The 25,302-nt window shown below is 43.7% G+C and overlaps 1 protein-coding gene across 1 annotated transcript in view; it reads right to left on the reverse strand.

Annotated features, from left to right (window-relative positions):
* The window catches only part of Ube2r2 (ubiquitin conjugating enzyme E2 R2), a 56,817-nt gene extending 33,311 nt beyond the window's left edge, over positions 1-23,506 (reverse strand). The window contains exon 1 of the mRNA XM_021160361.3: positions 22,759-23,506. Coding sequence (XP_021016020.1) covers positions 22,759-22,935 — 177 coding nt within the window. The 5' untranslated portion in view covers positions 22,936-23,506. The remainder of the gene's footprint in view (positions 1-22,758) is intronic.
* Positions 23,507-25,302: the final 1,796 nt, after the last annotated feature.

The following is a 25,302-nucleotide window of genomic DNA, read 5'->3' on the forward strand; positions in this document are numbered from 1 at the left end:
TAATTCTGAGTGTGTAGAATACCACTATTTGTAGGGTATATACGAAATTATTCAGAGGAATAGTGAAACATCAGATACCTTCAAATGGTTCCCCCAAAACAATTCTTAAACTTGTCTTTTTTTTTTTTTTCCAAGACAGGGTTTCTCTATGTAGTCTTGGCTGTCCTGAAACTCACTTTGCAGACCAGGCTGGCCTCGAACTCAAAGAGATCCAGTCTGCCTCTGTCTCCCAAGTGCTGAAATTAAAGGCATTGGCCATCATGTTCCTGCTTCAGTTCTTTAAGAATTAAAGTACCTAAAAAATAATATATTAAAATTGTTGCCCTATAAAGTAGCAGGAGAAAGAAATGGATACATGGGAACCAACAAACAGAAGGTCTAAAATAAAATAGCCAGAGAAATGAACCATAAAACAGGTCTTGAGATGCAGCTTAAGTGATCTCAGGCTTCAGACCCTTGGTTCCTTCTCTAGTATCTTAGAAACGGGGTGGGGAATTATGAACTGAAAAGTATGATTATGATCTCAATGCTAGAAACAATCATTTTAAAAAAGATTTTAAGTACTGAACCATGACTGAATCTAGGACTGGAGCTCCCTTCAGGTGTGGATTTATGAAGAGGTAATCAAAGACTGCATCCTGAAGGAACTGAAAGATGCTGCTACTAGGCAGCTGGTGTGCTTCTTATGTGAAGACAATGAGTAATCTGGATTGACAGGATTTGGAGGAGAGGTCAAATTTTAAGAGGTTAAAACCAGAATTAAGGAATCCAGACAAGCAGGTCAGTTAAGTCATCAGCCACAAGCCACCAGGACATAAGTGACACTTAGTATTGCAAAGGACATCTGAGCCTGAGTCTAGTAGCTCAGGGGTCATCAAGGTAGGCTGGCTTCATCTCCAGATAAATGGTTACATATGAGGAAAAACTGAAGCAGCCAATGACATTTTGTAACAATTCTCTTTGTCCTGCTGCTACTTTAAAACACACCTACACTGGCGGACTCCTAATTCTGATGAACAATTCTGATTTCCTTTAATAGCTCAGATCCTCAGCTTTGGTGCAATCTTGAACAGCCTAATTAGTAGGTTATAACCTCATTCCTCCATCAGATACTAGAGTGCGCTCCAACTCTTGACTTTTCTTCTGAAAATATACTGAGCAAAGTGTAGGTATGTCAGCGGGAGAGCACTTGGCTAGCATTCACAGGTCCTTCAACTTAAAACCCAGCACTGTCTACTTGCCCCCCAAATGTTGTAATGTTTATTCAGTTTCTGACAGGCATGAACAGGAAGTATACTTCCTGAAGGCTACACTCTGTCTCCCAAACTACAATCCAACAGCAAGGATCTCTGTAGCCCTCTTTCCACACAATCATCTAACAGACCTCCACAGCTGAACATCCAAGTATGTGCTTGAGAAGGGCAAAATATAGTTAAGGCACACAAACTTAATAAGCTACGGAACCAGGAATGCAAACTACTATGTAAGCCTGGGTGTCTCTTAAACTCCCTACAAGCCTTAACTCTACTCCTTACCCCCATGTATAAAACTAATGTTGGTAGTGAAATCTCACCAAATTGCTGTCCAAGTTATATAATGGTGAAGAATGGGAAGATGGCTCGGTGAGTAAAGTGCTTGCTGTGCAAGCATGAGGAGCTGCATTTGGATCCCCAGCACAGCCCAGAAGCTAAGCATCTGTAATGCTTGTAGGGGCTTGGAAGAGAAGCCAGACCCAGGATGATTCTGGGGACTTCCTAGCTAGCTAACCAGCCTAGCTGAAATGGCCAACTCAAGTTTCAGTCCCAGAAAAGAATGTAGAGAGCAATGGAAGAGAACACCCAACTTCAACCTCTAGCCTCTATACAAGCATGCACAAGACAGCCTACCCAGAGACACATGCAGACCTACACCCACACTCAATACACATATAAAATAGAAGTGAGAAGCTATCATTCACTGAGCATTTCCTATGTGCTATATTACATATGGTAACTCATTTAATCCCTAAAATAACCCAGGGTTATCATCAAAGCCTTATTATAAAGAATATAAATACAAAGTTTTAGAAACTTGTATAGAAGCACATTTAAGTAACTGAGTCTGCATATTATTTACATAAATTTTTTTCTCTCTCTGTCCTTCCCTCCCTCTATATACAAATGCAAACAAATAACATATGTTCTACTCATGTTATTGCTGGGCAGGGCAAATGCTAGCAGTGCAATGAACAAGAGCTGTGTCTTTGTTGTCTATATTAAATAAGACAGTTTTCTTATATGGAGAAGCTTAGTTTGCTTCATTTTTTTCCCCCGAGACAGGGTTTCTCTGTGCAGCCCTGACTGTCCTGGAACTCACTCAGTGGGCCAGGCTGGCCTCCAACTCTGCCTGCCACTGCCTCTCAATGGCACTAAAGGTTCATCATTAGGTAGAGGGAGAGGCAGGCAGAGCTCTGTGATTTTTGAGGCCAGCCTCATCTACAAAGTGAATTCCAGGACATCCAGGGGTACACAGGGAAACCGTCTTGAAGCAGCAGGAGGTGTATCACTAAACAAGCTTATTTCTTTTCTTTCTTTCTTTCTTTCTTTCTTTTTTTTTTTTTTTTTTTTTTGGTTTTTCGAGACAGGGTTTCTCTGTGTAGCCCTGGCTGTCCTTGAACTCAGAAATCCTCCTGCCTCTGCCTCCCGAGTGCTGGGATTAAAGGCGTGCGCCACCATACCCGGCTACAAGCTTATTTCTTAATGAAGCTCCTCCCCAGGTTTTAAATAAGAGCTTCTCCTCCCTTTTTGGTATTAAGCCAATTTACTAGACCATACCGTTTACGCCTGGTCTTTCCAAGACAGGGTCTATCATGTAGCTCTGGGTGTCCTGGAACTCAATAGAGTCGGCTGGCCTTGACCTCCCAGAGAACCACCTGCTTCTTCTAGGATTAAGGCGTGCAATGCTATGCCCATGTGCCTCTGCTTTCTCATGCTTTCCCCTTGAGACCCTTTCTCCTAACCTTATTTCCTGAAAGATAATTCTGTGTTGGCTTCTGTGAACCTACACATTCTTTCCCTCTTTTAACTCCTTTTTTAAAGATTTATTTATTTTATGTATGTGAGTACACTGTAGCTGTACAGATGATTGTGAGCCTTCATATGGTTGTTGGGAATTGAATTTAGGACCTCTGCTTGCTCTGGTCAACCCTGCTTGCTCCAGTCGGCCCTGTTCACTCTGGCCCAAAGATTTTTTTATTATTATACATAAGTACACTATAGCTGTCTTCAGACACACCAGAAGAGGGTGTCAGATCTCATTATGGGTGGTTGTGAGCCATCATGTGGTTGCTGAGATTTGAACTCAGGACCTTTGGAAGAGCAATCAGTGCTCTTTGCTGCTGAGCCATCTTGCCAGCCCTTCTTTCCCTCTTATATCTAATAAAAAATAAATAAAATACATGGACAGCAACTGAGGAGCAACACTCAGGACTGTCATTACATTGCCACAGGTACTACAGCTAATTATATAAACAGCAGCAAAACAGGAGACTCTGACAACAGTAGAGCACATGAACGATAGAAATGTGTCCTCTGACCTCCACATGCCCTTCACGGCTCAAGCATATGACTGCCTGTCAAGCGTGCGCATGCTCAGGCTATCACACAAAGTACTTTTTAAAAAGTCTCAGCAAAATTTAATTTCCAATGCCATTTAAGTTTTATAATTCTTCAGAAAACTGTTTGGCACTGGGCTTTAGGAATAAAAATCACAAGCCAGGCAGCAGTGGTGCATGCCCCTACACAAACTAAATAAATCTCCAGGAGCTTCAGACTCTGTATCAACTAGTCAAATACACAACACATGAGAAGTATAAAATAGCATTAACATCTGCCCGTTCATCTACAGCTGGGGAAAACTACCTGAAACCACTTTCATTTCTTACCTGATTACTGACACTCTTGTCAATGCCCTCCACTTGCTCAGCAACTGTCCTCACCAAACGCTAACCATCCTTAAAATGTTTATTTTCCTACTGATTATAAGCATGACGCTGGGCAGTGGTGGTGCACGCCTTTAATCCCAGCACTTGGGAAGCAGAGGCAGGTGGATCTCTGAGTTCAAAGCCAGCCTGGTCTACAGAGTGAGTTCCAGGATAGCCAGGGCTATACAGAGAAACCCTGTCTCAAAAAAACAAAATAAATAAATAAATAAATAAATAAATAAATAAGCAAGCAAGCATGAAATACCAATGGGTTAAGGAATGATAATAAACAAAAGTTTAAAAGTACAGCAAATATACATGCCAGTCAATACCATCAACACAACTACATCAATATTGCTTTTCTTTTGTGTTTTGTTTTTGAGTCAGGGCTCTCACTACATAGCCCTGGTTAGTCTAGAACTCATTACATAGACCAAGTTGGCCCTGACTGTGGCTATCCCCCTGCCTCCACCTGACTCCGTTACTGGAATTTATGGTGTACCATGTGGAAGCGTGAATAGACAGACCACCGCATGGCTCCTGTGGAAACTACTCAATTTCGCCACACAAGTATTAATAAATGCAAGGTTCTAGCAAAAATTTTATGGACACTGAAATTTAAATTTCATATAATGCTCACGTATCAAGAATATTATTCTTTTGTTTGACCGCATTCTCTACTCTATGGGTCATTCCTTCCAACTGGAGTACTTTTGAAATGAGACATTCTCCTTTAGTCTAAAAAGAATTTCCTTTTCAATTTATTTCTGCATACACATGCAGGCATGCATGCACACACACACTCTCTCTCACGGGAAAGTAAGTGCCACAGCACACTTCAGAGTTAGAGGGCAATTTGGGGAGTCAGCTCTCCACCCACTCCCATGGCCATGGGTTCTAGGAATTGACTCCAGGCTGTCAGATACGGTGGTGATCACATTCCTGTGCTGAGTCTCACTGTCCCCATAGCTCCCTTTATACTAATTTTACATTGTTGCAGTATTTATTCCAATAGTACAAACCTGCTGTCAAAACTTGTCATATATTTTTAAGCCAGGCAGTGGGGGTGCATATCTTTAACCCCAGCACTTAGGAGGCAGAGGCTGGTGGATCTCTGAGTTCAAGGCCTGCCAGCCAGATCTACAAAGAGTTCCATATTTTCTTTGAAAATATGCTTATTGGAGCTGAAGAGACAGCTCATTGGTTAAGAGCATTTACTGCTCTTGCAAAGGACCCAAGTTTGGTTCCAAGTAGCTATAACTCACAACTGCCTGTAATTCCAGCTATAGGGGACAATACAGACGTAAGTGAAGGCTGTTTTCATTTATAATATTTGTAGTATATTACAAGTCTTTTTGAGCTGATGTAACAAAAGTATCAGAAACTAAATAGCTTTTTTTTTTTAATTATTTATTATATGTAAGTACACTTTAGCTGTCTTCAGACACTCCAGAAGAGGGCGCCAGATCTCATTACCGATGGTTGTGAGCCATCATGTGGTTGCCGGGAATTGAACTCAGGACCTTTGGAAGAGCAGTCAGTGCTCTTAACCGCTGAGTCATCTCTCCAGCCCCACTAAATAGCTTTTAAGGGAATATTTTTTCTATTCTGAAGGCTGAGAAAATCCATTCCAAAGTGTGTCTGTAAAGACAAAAAAAGAAAGGTATATATCCCAAGTGGTGGCAGCACACACCTTTAATCCCAGCACTTGGGAGGCAGAGGTAGCCAGATCTCTGTAGGCCAACCTGGTCTACAGAGTGAGTTCAAGAATTGCCAAAGCTACAGAGAAATACCCTGTCTTAAATAAATTTGAAATACAAAAATTTGGGAGCTGAGCATCATGGTGCATGCTTAAGCTTAGCACAAAAGGAAGGCCAGCCTGTTCTAAATGAGTTCACGACAGCCAGACCCTGTTTTCAAAAAAGGCAAAAGGAGATTGGAGGACAACTTTATATAAAAATATGTATGTGGGGTTTTATGTGGTTTTGTTTATATTTGATTTGGTTTTTTGAGGAAGTCTCACTCTACAGGCCAGACTGGCCTTAAACTCAAAGATGTGCCTGCCTCTGTCTCCACAGGACTGGGATTGAAAGACAAATTGACATTACCTTAAGAAAGTACTTTACTAGTTAAAACTGTAAATACATATTATTTTAGCTTAACAGCAGAGGGGATGAAAGCTAGCTCAGCCATTATAAATATATGCTCTTACAGAGGACACAAGTTTGTTTCCCAGACTTCTTACAACCACCTATAACTCCAGGGCTGGAGGATCTGACCTCTTTAGGCATCAAGTATACATGGGGTACACAGCAAACAAAATGCTCATACACATAAAAATAAACCTTTAAAATCAAACAGACAAGCTCTCTGTGCTGGCATGACAGTTTAGCACTGGCCACCAAGCCCAATGATCTGAGCTTAATCCCTAGCACGGACACATGGAGAGAACCTACTTCTGTAAACTGTACCCTGACCTCTACACACACACACACACACACACACACACACACACACACTCACTCTTTTTTAAAAAGCTCTCCGGGGCTGGACTTTAACATAACTCAGTGGTAGCTCTTGGTAGCTTATGGGCCCTGGGCTTCACCCCCAGCATTACAGCACACAGTTAGAAATGCGAAGGGAGTGAATGAAGGATGGCTCAGACAGTGCAAAGCACAAGGACTGGAGCACCAGCACTCACATAAAATGCCAGGAGCTGTGACTCACCAGTGCTTATACCCCTAGCACCAGGCAGGAAGGCCCCTGGGGCTCATGTACCCTAACTGGTGAGCTCTCAACCGAGAAGATGTGTCTCAATGAAGGCAGCTAGTTCCTTAAGATCCCACCAAATGTCCTGTAACCTACACAGGCACACTCATGCATGCACACACACATGCAAACATTTTTAAAAGAAAATTAAGTTTTTTAATGTAGAAGGGTAACATGCTTACGAGATGAGGAGACACCTGACTCCATGAAGCATCTGGCTCCACGTGTGCACCATGGCATGTGTGTACACGCCCACATCTTGCATATGCTCTTTTCAAAACATACACACAGCACACACTAATAAAGTTTTAAAAACCACATGAGGGGCTGGAGAGATGGCTCAGCGGTTAAGAGCACTCACTGACTGCTCTTCTGAAGGTCCTGAGTAACCACATGATGGCTCACAACCATCCGTAATGAGATCTGGCCCCCTCTTCTGGAGTGTCTGAAGACAGCTACAGTGTACTTACATATAATAAATAAATCTTTAAAAAAAAAAAAAAGATACACTGCATAATAATTGAAGTAGTCGGCATTCCATGATCGTCTCCACAACAAAAAGTTTGTTTTGTTTTTTTTTTTTGGGGGGGGGGCGTGGGGGTTCGAGACAGGGTTTCTCTGTATAGCCCTGGCTGTCCTGGAACTCACCCTGTAGACCAGGCTGGCCTCAAACTCAGAAATCCGCCTGCCTCTGCCTCTCAAGTGCTGGGATCAAAGGCGTGCGCCACCCAGCAACAAAAAGATTTTAATACAGACATAGAAGTAGAGATATGGGCTGGCAAGATGGCTCAGCTGGTAAGAGCACTGACTGCTTTTCTGAAGGTCTGAGTTCAAATCTCAGCAACCACATGGTGGCTCACAAACATCTGTAATGAGATCTGACTCCCTCTTCTGGTGTGTCTGAAGACAGCTACAGTGTACTTATGTATAATAATAAATGAAGCTTTGGGCCAGAGCAAGCAGGGACTGAGAAAGCAGAGTTGACCAGAGCAAGCAGATATCCTAAAAATTAAATCCCCAACAACCACATGAAGGCTGCTCACAATCATCTGTACAGCTACAGTGTACTCACATACATAAAATAAATAAATCTTAAAAAAAAAAAAGGGGGGGCTGGTGAGATGGCTCAGTGGGTAAGAGCACCTGACTGCTCTTTCGAAGGTCCAGAGTTCAAATCCCAGCAACCACATGGTGGCTCACAACCATCTGTACCGAGATCTGACTCCCTCTTCTGAGTGTCTGAAGACAGCTACAGTGTACTTACATATAATAAATAAATAAATCTTTAAAAAAAAAAAAGTAGAGCTATACCCCAAAATTATGATGGCACTCACCAGAAAAACAAGCCAATACCTAGAATAGACAAAAGCCTTTGAGAATCACATGACATGAATACATTTGTTAGTATGTTTTATTTGCAAGTGACAATAACAAAAACTGTCTACAGTGTGCTCATATACATTAAATAAATAAATAAATAAATAAATCTTTGAAACAAAAATTTAAAGAAATATTTTCATTGCTACATACTTAAACATGATAAATCATTCCACCAACCTATAACCCCCTTATCCTGTTAATTAAACTTAAGAATAAAGGGTTAGCACAATAAAATTCAAAGGATCAATAAAACACAGACTGCTTGGTCTTTAAGTCCAGTCAAAATATAAATCAACAGTTTTAAATGGCACTCTTGAGGCTTTTAAAAATCATCTCTTATAGTTGTTTGTAGACTCGAAAAAAAAAAATCAACCTATAAAAATTCAAGAAGTTACATGCAATAAATCTAACTTTTTAAAAAAAAATCCAAGGGCATAAGCAGAGAGGAGGTCTACATGGAGACAGAGAGTACTGAAGGTAATAAAGTGTGCTGTGAGGTGAGCGTAGGACGGTGCGACGAGCCTGAGGGCGGGCAGTGGGAGGAAAATAAATGAGAACAAAATATTATATATATATATATATATATGAATGAAGATACCATAATTCAACCCATTGCTTTGTATACTAACCTAAAAAATTGATTTAAAAAAAATGAAAAGGAGTTAAACATAATGATGCACATCTTTGAGCCTGGCACTCAGGAGAGAGAAGCAGGCAGGTCTCAGTGAGTTTGAAGCCAGCCTGGACACTACATGGCTAGTTCCAGGCAGCAGGGCCTACACAGACTTTTGTCTCAAAGAAAGAAAGGGGAGGGGAAGGAAGGACAGAGAAAGGGGGGGGGAGGAAAGGGGGCTAGAGAGATGATGGCTTAACAGTTAAAAGCATGACTGTTCTTGCAGGGAACCTGAGTTCAGTTCCCAGCACCCAGTTCAGGCTCACATCACCTGCAACTCCAGCTCTGGCCGTCATGAGCACACTAGCCAGACCACCCCAGTTCAGTGCCAGGGAGGGAGGGGATGGACTCCAGAAAGCAGGCTTCTAACCTCCACATGCACACCATGGCTCCCATACTAATAAATAAAAATCAGCATTACATGCAGATTTCCACCAGAGTCTCATTCTAGCACATAAGATTCTGATTCTGATATAAGTACAAGCTGGAGGCCAAAATCTGACAGGATGTCTATTGTGGCGATGGGGAACTAGCCTTCAATTCTAACCTCACTTAAAAACAGACTCAGGGGACAGAGAGAAACAGGCAAAATTTTACATCTCCTAGCTGGCATGCACCACCTACCCAGACCTATATTAATATTCCTTTTTCAACTATTATTTTCAAGTTTCCAGAATGAGTTAAGTTAGCATTTCATCTGATGCTCAATATTCTCTTAGAATACTGCCATAGGTCCCATCTAAAATGCATTTAATGAGCCTCATGGCAAAAATTTCATCATCTTCCCCCAATATTTGAATACTTGAATGATGAAAAGCACAAATTTGAAATCCTTAGTCAAACTTGAAACCCGATTTGTTCACCTGATCTAGTATCTATGTTAAAAGAGATTAAACTGAAAGATACTGGTATTCAATCCTTCCAAATTTAGATACTAGCTATCACGAAAAAAAATAAAAAAAATCTAAATATCCTTCAGGAACTTGCTACAATTTTATTTTTGTGAAATCATTAAATTTACTACCTAAATCTCCACATGTAAACATGTTCCCCTGTAAAAATCTAATTCTGCCAGGAAGTGGTGGCGCACACCTTTGATCCCAGCACTAGGGAGGCAGAGGCAGGTGGATCTCTGAGTTCGAGGCCAGCCTGGTCTACAGAGTGAGTTCCAGGATGCCAGGGCTACGCAGAGAAACCCTGTCTCGAAAAAAACAAACAAACAACAACAACAACAACAAAATCTAATTCTATTCATGCTAAAGCTAAAGCCAAACAGCATTTACAACATTTGGGGCCAGAGTTTGATGATGGTTATGAAGGCATTTATCACACTAAGCTGTTTATTTTCCTCTTTGAGATGGACTCTGTGTATGTTGCCTAGATTGGCTTGAACTCCTAAACCCATGGTTCTTCTTCCTCAATTCTCTCAGTATCTGGAATGACTGCACCTCTGTATTGGGCTATACTTCTAAAATCTACAATATTTCACTGCATAAAATATTCTCAGGATGTATGGAATAAAATTATTTGAAAAAAATATTAGGATAAAAGAAAAAAGAGTCCAACAACAACTATATATATATATATATATATATATATATATATATATATATATACATAATATATATATATACACACACACATACACATATACACACTACGAAATTATAGCATGTATACTAACTAGCAATTTAAACCCTGTAGTATCAACCATGGCGGCAAAACTGTCATCTCAGCGCTTAGGAGATGAAGGGAGGAAGACAAGAGTCCATGGTTTATCCCTAAGATGTTTCAAAACAAAAAGAAAAATAATTAAATGTGGGATAAAGATACAGGTCAGCAGTTAAGAACACCTGTTGCTCTTGCAGAGGACTGGGTTCAGCTCTCACTGCCCACATGGTAATGCTAGTCCCAGGCTGTCTGACATCATCTGACCTCCAGGGGCACCAAACAGATATATACATAAATATATACAAAACATTCATACACAAAAAAAATTAAGTCTAATAATAATAATGATGATAAATAGAAAAGCATAAAACTGTTGCAATAAAAGAGGCCCAGGGGCTGGAGAGACGGTTCAGCAGCTAAAAGCACTGTTTGCTCTTCCAGAGGTCCTGAGTTCAAATCTCAGCAATTACATGGTGGCTCACAACCATCTGTAACAAGATCTGATGCCTTCTGGCCTGCAGGCATACATGCAGATAGAGCACTCATATGTACTGAGTGGAATCTAAAGAAAGACAAGGAAGGCCCAGAGAAGTGTGGTATGTGTTACTTGTAGTGCTAGTATTCAACCAACTAAGGACGGAGACTAGTTTCTAGGTCAATCTGGGTTACATCCTTCACAATCAAAAAGAATAACAATCACATATAATGCAGCAAGTAGTTCACACATATTCACAACAGTGAGATCTCCATGAAAAAATAAAATAAAATGTAAAAGCAGAATTATCTGGTTAGCACTTTAATCTCACCTTGATGTGTGGACCACTGTGCTTCAGCCTGAGAGTTCAGGTGTGTACCATCATACCAGGCTGCAGCTGCTAACTTTAGAGAATACAGATATGTTTGCATATGCATAGACTTTCTGGAAGATTACATTCTGAACAGTTAAGTGGCTTTCAGGGGCAAAAAAAGACATTCAGATTGCTTGTTTTCCTTTAACACTCTTTCTAAAAAATATCAAGTGTTAGCAGTCACCGTTACAAACCTTGAATCTCTGTATCGTAACTACAGTGATGAAATTATATTCATCCTATCTTGTACTTGTTTCCTTACCAAATCGACAAACCTAAATTTTTTTAAAAAATATTTAAGTTGTTCTTTCTATAGTTTTAATGTTATGAGTCAAACCAAAGGCTCTGTGTATCTAAGCAAACACCCAACCACATGGCACTGACAGCTTTATTCTGAAGCGCAGATATACAAGGGTTAAAGGTTGAAATGGAGAAGAAAGAGGCAGGGAACTTTAACAGGGTTAGCACTCCAACTTTCCATGATCACCTTGCCACAAATGTCTGGTAACCACCAGCCTTAGTTTAGCAGCCTCATCATGCATTAGTGCTATAACAAATGTGAGTGTAGCCAATCTAATGGTGAACTCCATGACACTCAAGGTAGCATCACTGCTGTTAAATATATTCACTGTCACAAATTAACTTTAGAACTGGAAAGATGAGATGGCTCAGCTGTTGGAGGATAGTTTTGGGCACTGTGCATTTATATGCTGATTTCTATACCCAGAGATCTGGTTCAAGTCCTACTGTCATTATTATCTGATGTCTCAATATTGTGTAAAAATTGTTCTCCATCACCCCCGATTGGCTAATCGAGATCTATAGCAGGGCAGAGTTAAGACTCAACTACTCACCCCAGTGAGGGGTCCCAGGTGGGCAAGAGTTTTGGGACACATACACACATATCACAAAAGGCAATTGTATGATTTTACTTACATGAAATGTCAAACCTAAGTTAGATACGTGGGGCGATGATGGCAGGAACTCAAGATCACCCTGAGCTACACAGAGAGTCCAAGGCCAGCTGGGCTACCAGTCTCAAAAGATGAAGAGGTCCCTGTGATGTTGGCACAGCCTATAATCCCCAGCACTTCAGGGTGAGAGGTGGGGGTTGTGGAGTTCAAGGCCAGCCTGGTCTACAGAGCAAGTTCCAAAACAGCCAAGACTACACAGAACAAACCCTGTCAATAACCCTTTCTCAAAAAACAAAAACAAAAACAAAAAAGGGCTAGAGAGATGGCTCAGTGGTTAAGAGCACTGTCTGCTCTTCCAGAGGTCCTGAATTCAATTCACAACAACCACATGGTGGCTCACAACCATCTGTAATGGAATCTGGTGCCCTCTTCTGGTGTGTCTGAAGACAGCGACAGTGTACTCATACATAAAATAAATAAATAAACCTTTAAAAAAAAAGAAAAGATAGGAGCTGGAGAGATGGCTCGGTGGTTAAGAGCACTGACTGCTTTTCAGAGGTCCTGAGTTCAAATCCCAGCAACCACATGGTGGCTCACAAGCACCCATAATGAGATCTGACGCCCTCTTCTGGTGCTTCTGAAGACAGCTACAGTGTACTTATTTGTAATAAAAAAATCTTTGGGTCAGAGTGAGTAGGGACTGAGTGAGCAGGGCCGACTGGAGTAAGTGGGGTTGACCAGAGTGAGCAGAGGTCCTAAATTCAATTCCCAACAACCACATGAAGGCTCACAACCATCTGAACAGCTACAGTGTACTCATATGCAAAAAATAAATAAATCTTTTTAAAAAAAGAAAAGATAGCCTTAACTTGGTATGGGGACACACACCTTTAATCCCAGCAGGCCAATTCCACAACAGCCTGATCTATATAGTGTTCCAGGACAGCCAAGACTATACGGAAAGACCCAGTCTCAAAATTCCACATTTCAAAAACGGTCAGAAAGAAATGTAGGTTTCAAATTGTTCAGGCTAGCCGTGTGGTGGTGGGTGGTGAATGGTGGCAGGGTGGTGAATGGTGGCAGTCAGGAGGCAGAGGCATTCAGATTATCTTGAGTTCGAGGCCAGCCTAATCTACAGAGTTCAGGCTAGGGCCAGAAAGATGGCTCCAAGATGGCTCAGTAGGTAAAAATACTAACACAGAAGCTTGACAACCTGAGGTCGTCCCTTTAACCCACTTGGTGCTGAGAACCAACTTCCAACAAGGTGTCCCCTAACCTCTGTATGAAGGTTCTGGCATCCCCACACACACACACACACACACCTCGTGACATGCTCACACTCACATACACACACTAAATGAAATGTTTAAAAAAGGGACTACAAAAGTGAAAAAAAAAAAACTATTTGGTTACATTTTATCAAGATTCTTTAATGAAATGTATGCATGATAAATATTAACAAAATCAAGTTCCACTATTAAAATTATATATTCTTAGCCGGGCATGGTGGCGCACCTTTAATCCCAGCACTTGGGAGCCAGAGGCAGGCAGATTTCTGAGTTCGAGGCCAGCCTGGTCTACAAAGTGAGTTCCAGGGTAGCCAGGGCTACACAGAGAAACCCTGTCTCGAAAAACCAAAAAAACAAACAAAAAAAATTATATATTCTTAAGTAGCCAGACATGGTGGAGAAAACCTTTAATCCCAGCATTTCAGAAGCTGGGACAGGAGAATGACTACTTTAAATTTAGCTCCATTTGGGGGCTAGAGAGATTGCTAAGGGGTTAAAGCACTTGTTGCTCTTGCAGTGGACCAGGTTCAAGTCCATGAACTCCATGGTAGTTCACTACTCTCCACAACTCCATCTGATGCCCCCTGATGACCTCTTTGGGCAACAGGCACACATATAGTACATATGCATACATGCAGGCAAAACAACTCATACACATTGGAAATATATTAACTAAGTGATGGTGGCACACAGCTTCAATCCCAGCACTCTGGAGGCAGAGGCAGGGGGAGCTCTGCGATCCAGGCCAGTTTGGTCTACAGAGCTCCAGGGCTACACAGAAAAACTCTATCTCAAAAAACTAAAAACTAACTAACCAAATAACCAATTAATAAACAAATAATCCCAGTACTTGGGAGGCAAAGGCCAGCTACATAGGAAAAAAAGTCTCAAAAAAACTAAAATCTTTTAAAAATAAATAGCCGGGCAGTGATAGCGCATACCTTTAATCCCAGCACTTGGGAGGCAGAGGCGGGTGGAGTTCTGAGCTCAAGGCCAGCCTGGTCTACAGAGTGAGTTCCAGGACAGCCAGGGCTACACAGAGAAACCCTGTCTCGAAAAACCAAAACCAAAACCAAACCAAACCAAAACAAATAAGGCTAGCTCCATTTTGGTCGTTCTATGTATATGCCTTGAACAAGTCCTTGTTCTTTCTTAGTGATAAAAGTGACTGAACCTCAAACATGTTCAACTCCCACTCCACCAGAGCTCCACCTGCAGCACAGACAGAATTAACTAGGAATGTCTCTCGTTAGAGGCAACAGCTTTTTCTTGTCTTTTTTTTTTAAACTATTTTTTAATTTTATTCATTTATTTTTGTATGTATGTGCACCACACACCAACTTAGTGGCTGCCAGAGTCAGAAGGGGGCACCTGATCTCCTGGAACTGGAGTTTCAGATGGCTGTAAACCACCATGTGGGTGCTGGGAGTTGGACCATTCTTCAAAGCAGACTGGACTTAGACATCTCGCCAGCACACTGTTCTTTGGGTTTGGGGATTTCTTTGCTTGCTTGCTTTGAGACAGAGGTCTGAATTCAGGCTGGCTTCAATTCATTTTGCAGTTGAAGAGGATTCTGAACTCCTGATCTCTGCGCTTCCACCACCCACGTGCTGGAAATTATAGACAGGCAACATTCTGTCTAGGGTAATTAATTCTTTGAGAGTTTACTAGCTAGTAAATCTTTGCCTCAAAAATCAAAATAAAAGCAAAATCTACTTTTCTGCTAGCTCTTAACTTAGCTCTAATATTGTAAACTTTAAGGCAAAAACAGAATTAGGTCTGTTTTGTTCCTGGATTCTCCAAATGAAGTTAAGCAGTCTTTACTTTCATGGGACCACAGTAGTCATGGCTGCTACTGCTAGCAAGCTTTGCTAATGTCTCTCATTACCATTGTTGTGGAATTCTTAGCCTTCCCCCATGTACATTTAGTTATAGGAGGCCTTTACAAAGATGCTAATTTGCTATATTAACTATATTACCAAGATAACTATCATCTTTTTGTTGTATTTGCTGTTTAGCCAAACCTTCAGTCATTAGAGCCTAAGCTCTCAAAGAGGCAACCCAGCATAGATAGCAAACTCCAAAATAAAACCCAATTTCTTCCCAGAAGGAAAAATGTAACCAGAGGATCTCCATAGTCCAAATAAAGTCAAACCTTAAACCAACCACCTGAGCTCATTTCTCTAAAAGCTTCAGGGGATCACTGACTCCCGGCAGTCGGAATCAGATGGACGGAAGCTGCTGGATTCAAAAGACTAGACTCAGGCTGAGTGCTGCAGGCTGGGCACTGTGGCTGGCGCACACCTTTGATGTCAGCACTGGGGAAGCAGAGGCAGGAAAACCTCTTGAGTTTAAGGCCACCTTGGTATACAGAGTGAACACTGAGATAAGGTAGGAAGGACTATACAGAAACGCTGGGGAGGGAGGGAGAACACAAAGGTGGGCAAGCACTCAAAAACAGAGTACTTAAGTCTCATCAACGCGGGGCTCAGCTAACAGAGGGAACATTAAACCCATAAGCTTGAGGTCAGCAGAGACCACACAGTAAGACCCCTCTCAAAAAAAACAGAAAAATCTCAGGTGTGGTGACATGCTTTTAATTACAGAACTCCAGAGACAGAAGTAGAGACAGAAGTAGGCTAGTTTCTGAGTTCCAAGACAGCCTTTTTTACATAGTGAGTTCCAGGACAGTCAGTGCTACAGAGAGAATCCCTGTTTCATACAACAATAATAAACAAAGCTTTGCTGAGGTAGGAGCTCCCTGTAACAGCAGGGGAGGAGACTCAAAGATGAGGTTGCCCTAAAAAGCATTTTTCAAAGCTAGAAATAACAGATGTTCTTCAATTGGAATTTTGTAGTCTTCACCTAACGTCACTTCCAGTTTACCACTTACTATATTTTTTTCAGTGGCCTCTTTAACTTATGCCACAGGTTTACCCAGAGTAGCTTCAGTTGGAGTTGTTGTACCTCAGTGGCAGAGGACTTTGCCTAGCATACATAGGTCATCGGCCTTAGCAGCAAGCATCCTTACCCAGCTGAGCCATCTTGTCAGCCCCTGCGCCAACTTTTAAATGAAGCTGCAAAGAAACACACTTAAGCCTTGTTTTAAGACAAAAGTACTGGGGGAAAGATGATCATAAATCGGCCTTTTCCAAGGATGAACTAAGCAGATAACACAAGGGGGAAAAAAAAACTAGAAAAATGCCACTCAATTTTCTCACAAAGACTGAAACAACTTAAGAGTTCCCATGCTTGGCCAAAGAGCTAGGTCAACAGGTAAAGCAATCCTGCCAAGGCCATGACCTGAGATCAACCGCTGGTACCCACACTGCAAAAAACAGGGAACTCCCACAATTTGTCCTCTGACCTCCCCATGTGCACCACAGACCATACACACACTTAAATAAGATTCAGGAATAAAGAGATCGCTTGGCAGTTAAGAGCACTTGTTCTTGCAGAAGACCAAGGTTTGAGTCCAAGCACCCATGTGGTTGCTCACAGGCTGGACATCTTCAGATCTCTTAAGGCACCAGCCATACATGGTGTACACAGACACACATACAAGCCAAGAACTTATGGTTTTGTTTTGTTTTTTTAAAAAAGGTGTTGGCTGGCCGGGTATGGTAGCACACGCCTTTAATCCCAGCACTTGGCAGGCAGAGGCAGGCTGATTTCTGAGTTCCAGGCCAGTCTAGTCTACTGAGTTCCAGGTCAGCCTGGGCTACAGAGAAACCCTGTCTCAAAAAACCAAAAAGAGAAAAAAAAAAGGAGAAGAAAGAGGAAGAAAGTTCATGGCCAACGTAGATTCTATGAAGCATGTCTTTAAAAGGAAAAAAGCTCAGTGGTTAAGAGGTTCCAGAGGTCCTGAGTTCAATTCCCAGCAACCACATGGTGCCTCACACCCATCTGTAATGGGATCTGATGTCCTCTTCTGGTGTGTCTGAAGACAGCTACAGTGTACTCATATACATGAAATAAATAAAATCTTTTTTAAAAAAGGTGCAAGGTGGACTGGAGAGATGGCTCAGCTTTAAAGGTACTTGATTCTCTTGAAGAAGATCCAGATTCAGTTCCTAGCACTCACTTAGGGGCTCACAACCACCTGTGACTCTAGTCCCAGGAGATCAATGCCTTCTACTGGCCTCCTCAGAGAGCAGACAGACCACATGATACATACTTGCAAGCACTCACATATACACACACATAAAATATTTCTTTGTTGTTTTTTGAGAAGGGTTTCTCTACATAGCTCTAGTTTACCTAAAACTATGTAGGCCAAGCTAGTCTCAAACTCAATTAGAGACCTGTCTCTACCTCCAGAGTACTGAGATCAATAGATATGCATCCTAAACACTCAGGAAGCAGAAACAGATGGAAAGCTCTTCCAGGACAGCCAAAGCTACAGAGAATGCCTAGTTCAGAAAAACAAACTAAACAAAGAGTGTGTGTGTGTGTGTGTGTAAAATACAACCAAACATTTTTAATTTCTGAGTGCCAGACGTGGTGGTGTATATCTTTAATCTCATCATTCTGCAGGCGGATCTGTGAGATCCAGGACAGCTAGGACTTTAGAGATCCTGTTTCAATGCTTCCAGTTCAAAAAGAAAAAGAATTTCTGAGGGCTAGCGTGATGGACCACTTGCTGTTCAAGATAGGACCTAAGATCAGTTTCCAGCGACCACATTAGAGGGCTCATAACCCTCTTCAACTCCAGCTCTGATGTCCACCTCAGGCTTCTGAAAGCACCCCACCCCGATGGCAAACGCACACAGAAACACATGGACAAAGTGATTTTTAAAGGTTTTTCTCAATTTTGAGGTTGAGGATATAACTCAATTGGCAGAGTGCTGGTCTGGCACACACCCTGCCTTGGGTTCACTCTCCTGCATAGCATAATCCTGGCATGGTGACAAAAAACTGTAATGCCAGCACTGGGGAAGTGGGAAGCTGGAAGATCAGGAGTTTAAGGTCATCCCTGGCTACACAGTTCAAGGCTGCACAGTGGGAGTCCATACCTTTAACCCCAGCACTCAGAAGGAAGAGGCAGGTGGATCTCTGAGTTTGAGGCCTGCCTGCTCTACATAGTGAGTTCCAGAACAGTCAGGCTACACAGAGAAACCCTGTCTCAAAAAACCAAAAAGAGAAAGAAGAAAAAAAAGAAAAAAAAGAGGAAGAAAGTTCATGGCCAACCTAGATTCTATGAAGCATGTCTTTAAAAGGAAAAAAAGTATTTTCATACTTTACCAGACAGGGTGGCACAGACCTAGAACCCTGCCTGGGAAGGCTGGGCAGAGGGCTGGTTGGCCAGTACAAGCTCCATAGTGAGTTTCAGGTCATCATGAGCTACAGAACCAGATCCTCTCCAAAAATAATTTTTTGAGACCGGATCTCATCCTGTAGCACAGGATGGCACTGAGACTACCACAGGGGTCAGGGGTTTTGGATAGTGGCAGGGAATGGAGGTCATTTTTCCTCAACAGAATGCTGAGGGCACAGCTTCAATGGCAGACGTTGGGAAGCCCTGGGTTCAATACCCAGCATCAAAAAAATTAGTACAGGGGCAGGAAAGATGCCTCAGCAGGTAAAGCTCTTACCATACAAGCCTGTAAATCTTGATTTTAACCCTAGAATCAAAAATGGAAGGGAAAAACTACACACAAAAGCTGTCCTCTGATCTTCACCAACAAGCCATGGCTGCTTGTTCACATGAACATCTCGAATGCACACTTTTTTTTCAAATTAGGATGGGGGAAAAGTAGGGCAAACATATCCTAATATTTAAAAAATTATGCCAAGCAAGGTGGTGCACTCCTTTAATCCATACCAACTCGGGAAGCAGAGGCAGATGATCTCTGAACTCAAGGCTAGCCTGACCTACAGAGTTCCAGGACAGCCAAGGCTACAAAGAAACTCTGTCTCAAAACAAAAAAAAAAAAAAAAAAAAAAACAGAACACAAGGAAGGAAGGAAGGAAGGAAGGAAGGGAGGGGGAGGGGGAGGGGGAGGGGGAGGGGGAGGAAGGAAGGAAGGAAGGAAGGAAGAAAGGAAGGAAGGAAGGAAGGAAGGAAGGAAGGAAGGAAGGAAGGAAGAAAGAAAGAAAGAAAGAAAGAAAGAAAGAAAGAAAGAAAGAAAGAAAGAAAGAAAGAAAGGAAGAAAGGAAGAAAGGAAGGAAGAAAGAAAAGAGGGACTGAAGAGTTGGCTCAGTTGGCTAAGAGCACTTGCTGCTTTTGCAAAGGACCCAGGTTCAATTCCCAGCACCACATGGTAGGTGACAACCATCTGTACCTCTAGTTTCAGAGGCTCCAATGTCCTTCTGAACTTCAAAGGCACCAAGCAAGCACACATGTGGTCTACATACATGAATCTTTAAAGGGGGAACATGAATTTGAAAGAGAGAAAGGCATATGGGAGAGAATTAAATGAAGGAGAAGGGGGGTGTAAAATTATAGTCTCAAAACAATAAAAATATTTTTCTGAAAAGGAATTTAAACTAGATAGAGCCAGGGGTGAGGGTACATCTGTGCCTTTGACCGCAGCAACTCTGGAAGCAGAAGCAAGTCTCTCTCTGTAGTTCCAGAGCAGCTACACAGGGATAAACAGCAAGGCGCTCTCTTGGAAAAACAAAACAAACCATACTCAATAGGAAATAAAGACTTTTTCTCCCTTTCCCCCGTCTGGTTACACAGCCCTGGTTGGTCTAGAACTTACTGTATAGAGGAGGCTGACCTCAGATTTGCTTGCATAACCTGTCCTGCCTTTGCTTCCTGGCTGTTCCAGATTTCAGGAGCACCTCTGGGTCTGGGCAGTACTGGGTCTGGGCAGTACTGGGTCTGGGCAATAGTGGAGATGGAACCCAGGGCTTTCACTATGCTAGACAAGCTCTCTACAAATGAGGTACACCCCTGGTCCCCAAAGGCAATCTTTTCAAAAGGACTAAAGCTATGATTTGTATATTTTGTTGTAGGTGTGTTGCTGGAGTTTAAAAAAGAGAAAATCAGAGCTTTGGGCATGCTAGGCAAGTATTCTACCACTGCGCTACAGCCCTAGCACAAAGCCTTTATTCTATTATTATTTTTGTTGTTGTTGTTGTTTGAGACAGGGTTTCTCTGTGTAGCCTTGGCTGTCCTGGAACTGGCTCTGTAGACCAGGCTGGTCTCAAACTCAAAGATTCAAGTGCTTTTGCCTCCTGAGTGCTGGGTTAAAGGAGTGAGCCACCACTGCTCAGCTTTATTTTAAATTAGTATATGCTACAGGAAATATTTCCATTTTATCAATTCAAAATCATTAGTAAGCAAAAGTCTTACTTTCATAGCTTTTTAAAAACAATTTCAATAAGAGATTAACTACCATTTACCTTAACTATCAATTGTTCCAGAAATAATACTTTTTGGAAAACAGACTGTATCCTTAAGCTCAGCATGGTGCTACTTTAATCCCAGAACCTGGTAGGCAGAGGCAGAGGCAAAAGGCTATCTGTGAGTTCAAGGCCAGCCTGGTCACAGAGCAAGTTCCAGCACAGCCAGGGCTACAAAGAGAAACCCTGTCTCAAAACAAAAAAACAAAAACAAAAACAAATAAATAAAACAAAACCATCCTCTTTAAAATTAAGCAGTAGTCTGCTTTGAAAATGTTTTCTAGGAAATATATCATATGAACTCCACTTTGTGCAATACTCCCAATATCTACAAATTAAAAATTATATTTGACATATAACATACCTCAGCATAGAAACAATACCCTTTCCAATCTATTACTAATAAACTTGAACTTTTGCTTAAACTTTAAGCACCTGCATCTAAAAAGTATACTTGTATGCTGACCACAAAAGATGAAGCAAACAGTTGGTAAGGATGCCACACTCTTATATAACGTTCTAAAAATGTCCTTTTACTAAGTATTCAGCAACTATCACATGCATGAATGTTAAGCATTCCCTATCAATCCTATTTTCAAAAAAGTTGACCCAGTTTAAAGCCTGAAATTTGAGGCTTTTGGACGGTAGAAAATAAGAGGTAAGTAGTTGGGCAGTCCTAAAAATACACATCACAACTACATGACTAAGATATTCGTTTAAAACTTGTGCCAAGATAACCCCTCCCTTCAAAACAAACGAAAATTGACTCATTGGCCTATTTTACCTAATTTTGGAAATAAAATAATAAATGAATTCCTAAACACCCATTCCCTCTGTCTCTACCCCCCACTACATCTTCACTCAGGGATTCTACCCTCCAAATAAACTGCTTCAGTCAAATCAAGACAAAACAAAACAAAATAAAAACAGTATCTCCAAGTACTGAACTCAGGAATAATTCATGGAAAACAATGGAAACAATGTCTATATAGTGGCAACCTAAGGAACCACTCCACCATGAGAAACCCTATCACCTCGGATGCGGCTCATCTGTGGGACGACCCCATTTGTTGGAGCTAACCACCTAAGCAAAAGCTTTTAATCTTGTCTCCCGAAAGTGGGAAACTATCAATCGGCCTGACGCGTTCCACCCTTTGTGGATGTTTGTACATGGGGGGGGGGGGGGGTGCTAGTAAACTTGGTAGGAAAGGACAAAGGGCATTTTGGAAGCAGCAGAGACTGACTATAAAGTAAATGGAAAACGAGGACAGAAAGAGGACTAAATTAAAGTCCCCTCGAGTGGATGAACAGCAAGACAACGCCAGCACACCACCCTCCCTTTTTTGGCCACCCCCATGGTCATCTTCCTTATTATCACCTACTGTAATCAAAAGTTGGACTACCACTACCCAAGACCAACAAATCCTCCAACTGTCAGGGCACTAGCAACACAGGCAATGACAGGCTAATATTCCTCCCCCACACCCCCCTAAAAAAGAGAAAAGTCCAATCCAATAAGTGCAGGTCACCCTGCCCTCTGGGGCAGTTCCAGCCTGCGCAGAGAAGACTCAGATGGGTCGAGAAAGAGAAGCTAGACCATCCCTATTTCCACACACCCCTCAGCTGGAGAAACAAAACAAAGGCAGCCCTCCTTCCCGATAGCCACTACCCCAGCCAAAGAGGCTTTTCCTATTTCCCGGTGCAGTCTGGCCTCCCGCCCCCGCCCCATGACAAAGAAAAGGCACTTGGTGAGCAAGGCCTTCCTGCCTCTACGGATGGGGGAGGGGGCTACGAGGTGAGGAGCCCCCACCCCCCACCCCCGGCTCCCCCGAGCTCACGCTCCCGGCCAGCGGCGGAAAGCGGAGACCGGGGAAGCTGGGCCGAGGAAGGGTGGCGGTACCTTGAAGTAGCCGCCTTCGTAGAGGGTGTTAGGGGGTCCGAAGATGGCCACCTCCCAGTTGTAGAGGTCGGACTCATCCACCAGGGTGATCCGGAAGCCCTCCACCGGTTCCTCCTGCAGGGATTTCAGCTCAAGCATCAGGGCTTTCTGCGAGCTGGTCATCTGCTGCTGGGCCATCGCGGCGGCGGCGGCGGCCGTGCGGGGCCGCGGCCCCAGTCCTCGCGCACCGGCCGGGCCGGACCAGGCCCCTCCCCTCCGCTCGCCCTCGGGCCGGGCCGGGCCCCTGTCTGTCCTCACACGCCTGGCGGGGCCGGACCAGGCCCCAGACGGCCCGCGGGCCCGCCCGGGGTCCTCCTCACTCACGACTCGGGCCGGCCCGGGCCCTCCTCACACTCGGGCCGGGCGGGGGCGGGCCTAAGGGAGTTGGGGGAATCCGCTCCGGGCTCCGGGCCTCCCCCCCCCGGAGGGGGCCTCTACTTGTGGGGGGGGGAGTGGAGGTGGAAGCGAAGGAAGGCGGCGGAGGGCAGACGATGGTGAAGACGGGGAGGGGGACCGAGCCGGCCCGGGATCGCCGTGCTCGCTCGCCCTCTCGTTCTCCGCGGGGGCCGGAGGGGCGCACAAGGGAGGGTGCGCCGTGCGCTGGGGTCTCGGGACGGCGGCGGCGGCGGCGGCTGCGCGGGGGGAGGGGCGGAGGAGGAGGAGAGCGAGAGCGCCTCGCGCCGCGGGAGCAACAGAGCAGAGAAGGAGGGAGGGAGGGAGGGAGGGAGGGAGAGGAGGAGGGGCGCGCGCCAGGAGGGGGGCGGCTCGCGGCGACAGCGGCCCGGTGCGCGTGCGCGCGCCCCTCCCTCCCTCCCTCCTTCCCTCCCCCCCCCCGCCCTCCTCGCTGTGCTCTGCTCTACTCTGCTCCTGCTCCCGCCTGCTCGCTTCTCCACACCCCCCCCAACCCCCGCCCCCAACCCAGGCCAAGCCCCACGGTGGCTGCGCTTTGTGACGCTTGCGCGTGTCCCCCACCCTTAAAGAGCCAAGCGGAGGTGGGGATCAAGGGCGGGTCGCAGAGGATTGCTTTGGGCCCTAAGTGACGGTTGTGCGGCTGGACGCCGCGGTTCCAGAGGCGTGTCCCGGAAGGAACCTCAGCTCCTAAGGCTCTCAGCACTAGCTACCAGGGTGTCCCCTGGCCTCGGCAGCCTTCCTGTGAGGAGCCCAGGTCCTCCGCATGCACCCCTCGGTGACACCCAGGCTGTGGTCCTTACACTTAGTAGTGCTTCAGTAGGTTGGGACTCCTACCTCAGGGGAGGCAGTCTCCCAAAGGAAAGCTAGAGAAAAGCAGGCAAGCTCCCGCTTCCTTTTACCGAGAGTAGGTAGTAGGTTGTGTAGAAAGCGGAGAAAACTAATGTTGAACCCGATTACGGGGCCTCCATGAGATTTGGGGAAGAGCGCTGGCTATAACTTAGTCTACTTCTTTGCAAAATACTGATGTTGGCCTAGTGTGGCCTTGGAAGGGGACAAAAGCAAAATGATCAATGTGAGGCTAACCTGGTCTGCTTAAGTAGTTCCTTACCAGTCAGTACTACATAATGAGACCCTATCTCTAAAAACAGAAGGCTGCGGTGGAGCTTTTTACCTCTACGGATCGACCTGGCCATGGCATGGCTAGGGAGACACAGTCTTCAGTTCCTGGATTAGAATACTCTAGGGTTGTTTGCTACAATGGTGGCACATACTTTTGATTCCAGCTCTTGATAGGCAGAGAAACAGTCTGATTGTGAATTCAAGGATAGCCTGGTCTACATAGCAATTTCCTAGCAGCCAGAGCTACATAGAGACACTGTCTTTAAGAAAGAAAGAAACAAAGAAACAGAGAAAGAAACAAAGAAACAAAGACCTCAGAACACTGAGACAAGTTCCAAACAAACCATTTTGGGTTCAGAAAGCTTCATTCTAACTCCTTACTTGATCAAATTCCGTAAAAGAAGATTAAATACACCTAACCCAAGGAATGGTAATGGTTAAATTAAATCTACAGCTTATAAGACTTTTTTTTTTTTTTACAGAAGTTTTAGGTTTGCAGAAACAGTAAAGTTCTCCTGTTCTTAGCACCCAGTTTCCTGATTACAACATCTTCCACAGTTTAGAGCAATTACTATGATTTATAAATCTACTGACAGCTCAGCATGATGCTACATGCTCCCAAGGTTCTGGAGGCTGAAGCAGAAGGAGCCTGATTTACAAAAGAACCTGTCTTAAAATACAAGTGGGCGAGGTGTGGTGGAGCACATCTTCAGTCCGAGCACTCCGGAGGCAGAAGCTGGTGGAACTCTGTGAGTTCGAGGCCAGCATGGCCTACAAGTCGAGTCCAGGACAGCCAGGGTTGTTAGACAGGGAAACTCTGTCTTCAAAAGCAAAACAAAAAACAACCCAAGTGGTGCTGCTGCTCACCTGCAATCCCAGCGCTCTGGGATTAGAGACAAGAGGATCTAGGACAGCCTGGACTGAACAAGACCCTGTCTCAAAAACAAGGAGCCTGTGAGAAGTCTCAGCAGATAA

The sequence above is a fragment of the Mus caroli genome, unplaced genomic scaffold (assembly GCF_978045245.1).
Source record: "Mus caroli unplaced genomic scaffold, Mus_caroli_1 scaffold_6, whole genome shotgun sequence".
NCBI lineage: Eukaryota > Metazoa > Chordata > Mammalia > Rodentia > Muridae > Mus > Mus caroli.